Source organism: Montipora foliosa, chromosome 9, assembly GCF_036669935.1.
Source record: "Montipora foliosa isolate CH-2021 chromosome 9, ASM3666993v2, whole genome shotgun sequence".
Lineage (NCBI taxonomy): Eukaryota > Metazoa > Cnidaria > Anthozoa > Scleractinia > Acroporidae > Montipora > Montipora foliosa.
Genome location: NC_090877.1, coordinates 30758182 through 30765681, shown reverse-complemented (window position 1 = coordinate 30765681; position 7500 = coordinate 30758182). Strand labels below are relative to the sequence as shown.

The 7500-nt window shown below is 41.1% G+C and overlaps 1 protein-coding gene across 1 annotated transcript in view; it reads right to left on the bottom strand.

Moving 5' to 3' along the window:
• Nucleotides 1-1947: 1947 nt before the first annotated feature.
• LOC137970252 (tectonin beta-propeller repeat-containing protein 1-like) overlaps nt 1948-7500 on the bottom strand; it is a 39533-nt gene continuing 33980 nt past the window's right edge. Inside the window, exon 10 of the mRNA XM_068816772.1 lies at nt 1948-3026. Within this exon, the coding sequence (XP_068672873.1) occupies nt 2841-3026 (186 nt within the window). The 3' untranslated portion in view covers nt 1948-2840. The remainder of the gene's footprint in view (nt 3027-7500) is intronic.

The following is a 7500-nucleotide window of genomic DNA, read 5'->3' as shown; positions in this document are numbered from 1 at the left end:
ATCTGTCAAAATTAGATTCAAATCTGTACTTTCCAGCCGTTTTAATTTAAAGGTTTTCTGATCGATGAAACCCCCAGTTTCCTTTGCTGCCTTTACCATTTCAACTCTGAGATACTGATAAGTCATGGGACGCAATCCTTTCCTTTTGATGAACAAGTAGGTGGCCAAAAATTTTGTTGCAAATGTCAAGTCGGAGGGATTCACTTGCCCGGGGTCCTTTTGGCACGTTTTCACAGTTTGTTCGTAGCGAGGCAAGTGAAAAGACACAACCTCTAACAGCTCTTCCATGCTTGCCCATTAACCCCTGGCCTCCAATGATTCGACATCGAATTGCGTTCATTGCAATCTCATCATCTTGACTTTTTTGAAGTCGATCAACTCGGAAATGGCGTCTATAGAACTCTATCTCCCGCCAAATCCAAGTTTCCACTCCCCTTGTAAATAATCAATAAACTTAAACAACAGGCTTGGAGAACACAGGCTAAAACCATTACTTCGAAATTTAATTCCTCCTCCTCTTCGCAGCAAAAATTGAGAAATTTTAAGCATCTATTGACAATCTGCTGAGCGGGACTATCTTCTTGTAACCGCCGCAACTTCCTGCAAGCCAAGTCGCAAAATTGCTCGCCTATTTGACTGGAAGGTGAGAAGGAAGGCATTGATCTAGTGCCGGGTTTTGAACGTGTAGACGATACATCATCATCTGTACTCGAGACGGACGATTCGATGGCACTTTTGAAGAGTTTGCGGCAAGCTTCAAGTCTGCCCGCACAATTGTATTGGGCAATGGTACAATGCGCCATCGATATTAAACCACTCAATCTTGTTTGCTCTACTCATTTTTTCTTAGTGAGAAGAAATGAATGCATTCATTTCTTCTCGCTAAGAAAAAATGAATGCATTTAGAAGAGTGCGTTCGTTTGTCTCATTCAACAAAGGCCGATATAATAACAACGGAACTAAGCAATCGGAACTAGCAAAAAGAAGCATTGCGCGTGTTTGAATTTGACGTAACGTACCCATAAATCGCTATTCGTAAAATGGTTTGGGTTATTATCATTGCAGGTACTCCTTCATTGCACGCATTACTATGACATACATATTATTCAGGTTATAAGGGCGATCCAACGGTGCCTTAATTTACCTTGGATTTTCCCGAGTTTTCAGTTGATAAGGCTTAATACTGTTAGTATTTCTTACATAAATAAAAATAATAAAAGAATTCTTGCATCTATTTACCACAACAAAAAAGACAATTACATGCTTATTTTTATCCCGACGTGCTCTTTGTTTGTCCTTTCTAATTTTGGGTCGTGTCGTACCTCATTGATCGGGCTTCAGGATTGTCCAAAAGAACAATAGAACGAACAAAGATAACAATGGATGTAGCACAGAAAACAATAGGAAGTACGACACTATACCGGCAATGAAATATATTGTTCAACAAGAGGTTCGACCCTACTCCTAATTTTGCATAAGCACTGTTTTTGTTTTCTCTTGGGATAATTGAAAGTCCCAAGGGAAACTGGAAACAAAGCTTATGCAAAATTGGGCGGGAAGGGGGGGGGGGGGGCCAAAGAGTATTATGGTATTGTCCGAAGTGGCCTATTGTTACGGGTAGTTTAATTCCAATTCACCACTTGCACAATCCCATAATACACCTTGTAACCCCCCCCCCCCCCCACCACCTCCAGAAAAAAATTGCATAATCAATGTTTGCAATTTTTCCTGAGACATGAGGATGTCCCAAGAGAAATCTAAAAAATGCCTATTCTTTTATTATTTTTTTTTGGGGGGGGGGGGGGGGTGAAAGAGGTGTATTATGATTTGTGTAAGTAGTGAATAGCTCAGAGGTAGAACATTTGAACTAGTAATCGGAAGGTCGTGGGTTCGATTCCTGCAAAGGAGCACATAGATTTATTCTGAAAATCTCCGAGGCACCATAGATAAAAAGCTACATTCTTTTAATTCATATACAAGCTTAAAATTTCACCATCTTTTTCAATATAATTGCGAATATGCAAAATTCATACAATTTCAGTCCACGCAGTAAGGCAGGACACTTGTCAATTGAACCTAGTTAAATGTCGTAGCTCCCACGAGTCTCCAATACCTCAGTGGTTGAAAATCCGAACTAGTAATAGAAAGATCTGGAAATATGCAGAATTTATTACTAAGAAAATCCTCACAGAAAGATTTAAAGCAAGTGATGTAGTTCAAAGGCTCGTTTAAATTGAATCTCTTCAGTTTCTGATGGCCAATTATTAACTGATTCAATGAAGGCCTTGGTATCCACTTTTTTGTGCGGTTTTATTGTCTTCTATTCTTTGCACAGAGGCAGTACAATCTTCCTAGATAAGTCGGGAAGAGGAAGGGACTCTGCATCCCGCTTCCACTTGAGCCTGCGTTAAAAATGCGGGTTGGTCACGCGTGACCATAACCGCAAAACAAACATTCGGGATATTTTCGAACAACTCTGGCAAACACCCAACACAAAGAATAATGTCCTAGGAAACTCAAGATAGTTCATGCTTTTAAAGTGCCATTTCATTTTTTACTGAAAAATTTCGGTTTCTGGCAGACTACCGAGGAAATACTCATGCTTCACTGTTGTAAATTAAAATAAAATATTGACGACGTGTGACGAATGATCATGCGCAAAATTAAAAAAAGAAAAAAAAGTGGACTGACCCATCCATTTCTTTGGATGAGCGGCAAATCAATGAAAGTCGAATTGGGTGGAGTTCCTTCCCCTTCTCGACTTATCTCGGAAGATCGAAGGGCCTCTGCTCGCAGGCTAATCGGCTTCATACTTTATTATCCTAAAAATATTTCTGCCTTTATTCTCTGCCCATTATTTCCTCATCACGGCTGTAGCTGCTGTATATGTCCACATCGCTTAGGTCTACTTTCGTCATTAAACTGCTTGCTTCTGTAAACGAAACTTGTTTGACAACATCTTCTGCCTCGTCCACTCCGTCTTCAGTCCCAGCGCTAGATCGAATACTGACCGAGCGCCAAGACTCCTGCGAATCAAGAAACCACGTAAGTCTCATAAGTAAGTTATAACATTTCTTCATTATCTAACACCAACAAAGCTGTAAATGAGAAAAAAATGCCTATATATATACATATATATATATATATATATATATATATATATATATATATAGCCTTTCACGATATAGCTTTTCACGATACGTGTAGATGTTTTCTTCATGAAGCACTATATAAAACAAAAATGAAGACAAGATACGTTTATAAAGAACACCTATATTTCGACCGACTTCTTGGTCTTCTTCAGGGTGAATGAAGAAAAAGCGTTATACACAAATTTCTACCACGCCGGTCATAGTCGTAGCGCTATCTCAATGGCGTAGTAGAAATTTGTATCATCAGGCAACTGCCAGAAAGAAGGAATACATGGTGTTATTGGCTAGGACGTAAAGAATGAATCTTATAGGCTTAGGCGATTATGCTATTAAGAAGGAATTTCTTTGCATGTCTGCAACTCGATACAAGTTCACTTCTGTTGTTCATGGTCGCCATATTTGGTCTACAAATGATATAGTACTTTACCCAGACACAAGCTACACTTCTTCCCTACAATTGAATACAATCTCGCATGTCTAACAATCCGCCATTTAATTTGATAGTCAACTTTCTTGTCTTTCAAGTGTCATACATATTTACTAAGCTCAGTGGAATCTTTGTAGCGTGGTTTGTGTAACGTGATTTGAATGATGTGTCGCAAAGACCAATGTAGGTTTGCTTTGAGTGCGATGTTGTGACTTCCGCTTGATAGATGACATTCCGCTCATTGCACTATCCGTCCATAGGCAAATCATTGTTTTCCAATGATTGCCCCTAGGAGAAAAACTCCTCCACCAGCCGGTTTGACGTGTCAATGAGATCATTTGACAGCGCTAAGACATGCGAACTAGTGGGTTGCTATTTGCTGTCCTGCCTAACCAAAAAGTATGGCATTGGCCTATATAGAGACAATGGTTTGAGCAGGTGAATTTATTGGGCTCATGTGCTCCCCTGAAAGGATTGATGTAATATCCTTATGGATCACAAAGAAGCTAATCGAAAACACTCTCCTAGTTCACACTGTTCCTTGCCCGATCACTGGTCCTATGCCCACACGGTCACCGGATTCCTGCGCTGGAGAGATCCCGGATGTAAATACAAACACCACATTCTCCTTCTTCCTTTGCTTACAAACCCGCTACCTTAGTACAACAATAAGTGTGAGTAATGTCCTTTAAAATATACTGAAAACTAGTAAAAACGCAACATAACTAGATGACTGCAGTCACTGCAAAGTCACTGTCACGGCTACATGGTGACATACTCTGTTAGTCTTTTGAGGGGTCGAGCGACTCTGCCTGATTTCCTTGGCAAAGGCTCGGTCTGAACTGGGCTTTGATCCTTAACTGGAGCAGCACTTGCCTCCACTTTTGGATTGAGCGAGGCTTCTTCCTGTCCAAAGGTCTGCTCGGGTACACTACTTACTATGTGATCTGAAGAGTCTGGTTGCCCTGGATCAGTAACTGGGCCCACAAATCGCTTAACATGCTGGATGTTTCTCTTGTACACTGCACCTTGCATCGATTTTAACTTAATTTGGTCTCCATGACGTTCAATAACCTTATAAGCTATAAGGATCCTTCTCATAATTTATTAAGAGCTATGTCTCTTTCCGTTTCTCAAGCGACACCAACTCTCCCTCGGGTACATTCGGCTTATCAGCTGCATTGTGTCTCTTGTCAACATAATCAGCGCCCAAGTAAGTCCAGCGCCAGATCTTGCCATGGTCTCTCTGACAACTGTGTTGTCTTCACAGGGAGAGTTATAGTGTCCTTGGTGACAAGCTGACACCCATAACACTCTCGACTCTTTGCATCCTTATCTACAGCTAGCCACCACCCTTTCGACCTTAGTCTCTCTTTCATTTTCACGATCACTTGGTGGCTCTCATGTGCTAAATGAAGCACTCTCTGTCTCAGCTTTTCAGGAAGCATGATTCGCGTACCACGTAGGATGACATGGTCAATGAAGGTCAGCTCATTACGGACACAGTTTCCACTAACAAGGCAACCACGCACTACTTGCAGTTCCTCATCTTCAGCTGAGACTCTCTCGATTTCTAGGCTACTGGTACAGATCCTAACGCAACCATTCAAAGATACTCATCATCATAACGGGATTTCATTGATGCTAGGATCTTTGTCAAACGTGAGAGTGCATCAGGAATATTGTCGCGGGATGTGACACAACATACCTTATTGTTATCTTAGTACCCAGGACTCGATATGAGCTGGCTTGGACCCCCTAGAGTAAATCACCTTCAGGGCCTCATGATGTGACCAGATCAAAGGTCCACACCAGTGCCAGGGCCTCTTTCTTCGTCTGGCTGTACCCTCTTTCCACTTGGCTGAGGCTCCTGCTTGCATAACAAACTGCTCGGTTTTCCCCATTCTTCTCTTGCACCAACACCGCCCCGAGGCCCACTGGACTGGCATTCGCTATCACTCGAGTGTGTGCGGCCAGCAGCCGTTTCAGGTCTTTAAATGATGCTTCCTGCTCTTTGTCCCATACAAATGGATTGCCCTGCCTGGAGATTACCCACAGAGGTTCTGCAAGGTTTGCAAAGTTGCGGATGAAATATGTACTACCACCCCTAGGAAACTCCGGTCTTCAGTCGGCGTAGTAGGTTGAACTGCTTTGAGCGCAGCACGAACCCTCTCCTGTCAGACCAATGCCAAATTTTCATAATAGAAACCTCATTAAGACCACCTTGTCCATGAAGAATTCACACTTCATTGGGGTGGGGTTCTTTTCCTCTAATCTCTGAAGCACTTTGTGAAGACTCTATCATACCCTTCAATACTTAGTCCAGCGGATATGTGCATATTTGAGGAAAATCGTGCACTTTGTGAAGACATCACCAAATTTGGTGCATATTTGAGGGAAATCGTGCACTTTGTGAAGAAATCACCAAATTTTTCACAAAGGGAGATTAGGATACACTGAAAAACCTCTGATATGGCGCCACCACTAAAAATCATGTTAAAACCATTTACGGGGTTGTTTCGCATGAAAACGAGGCTAAAATCATAAAATACCTTTTTTGCCTGCGATGTGAATATTAATACCTTTGGATACACTAGCATTCCTTGCTTTTTGGTATCATAACTTCACTTGGTAACCCTGTGATCAGCTATGATCTTGTAAATTTTGAATACCTTGACCTTGACCTTCAGTCTCCGTTAGAGTTTTACATGTGCTTGTAGTTACAGTTACAGGTTGAGAGGAAAGTTAAGCCTCCCAAGTGTGATGTGGCTTCATTGGGAATAACCGTCCATGCCGAATTCTCGCTCAGGTGAAATCGCTTCAAGGGTTTGTTCATTTACGTAAAATCGATCATATTCAGACCCCCGTTTTTGCGCTCGCCAATAATTGTTTTTTTTGTTATTTTGGCTATTTTGTTGTCCCAGATAAAATTAAAGGTGACTTTGTTTACCTGATCGCAGAAGTGTTTAGGGACTGGCAGTACAGATGCATTGTAAATAAGCTTTGGAAGTTAAGTTTTTCGCTAACCTTTTCTGAGTTTGAGAAGTGTATTCCTAAAGCCAAAACAGAGTCTTTTTAACATTGAACGGGGTGTCTTCTCTGTTCTTCCATTTTCCCAACCACATTGCTTCTGACTTCGTGTTGTTAATTTTTAATCCCGAGCATCTTTCAAACTTTTTCAAGAGGTCAAGCAAATGACTCATTGATTCAGGGCTTTTTAGAAAAACTGTTGTGTCATCCGCATACTGTGTGATTTTTATTTCGCCCGCTCCTACTTTGATGCCTTCAATTTTCGGATTTTTCTTAATCGCAAGTGCAAGAATTTCAATACCAAGTACGAAGAAAGTGCCTGATAGTGGGCAACCCTGTCTGACACCTCGCTCCAGATTGAAGAAATCAGAGGCATAATCATTGCTTGTGACACAGCTAGTATTGTTGCAATAGAAAGTTTGTACCCAATTTTTGAAGTCAGGACCAAAATTAAGTTTGTCAAGAGCTTTAAAAATGAAGTTCCATTCCATAGAATCAAATGCCGTTTCGAAGTCGAGGAAGATAGCAAGACCAGGGAGGTTTTTTGCTGCAGTGTAGCTAATAATATCACTAATGAGTCTTACGTTTTCACCGATATACCGTCCTTTGATATAGCCGGTTTGATCAGCGTTTATCACAAACGGCAGAACCGCTTCCAGTCTTTTTGCGATTGCTTTCGTGGCAATTTTGTAGTGTGTTTAGAAGTAAGAGAGGCCTTAGGTTGCCAAGAAGATTGGTCGGTTTGTCCTTTTTTGGTACTGGTGTTATGATACCTCGTCTTTGATATATTGATAATTGGCGTTTTTCAAAGCCATAATTTATGCTTTAGAGGAGCGTTTTGTTTAACATAATCTCAGATAAATTTGTGAAATTCGCATGTGAAACCATCAG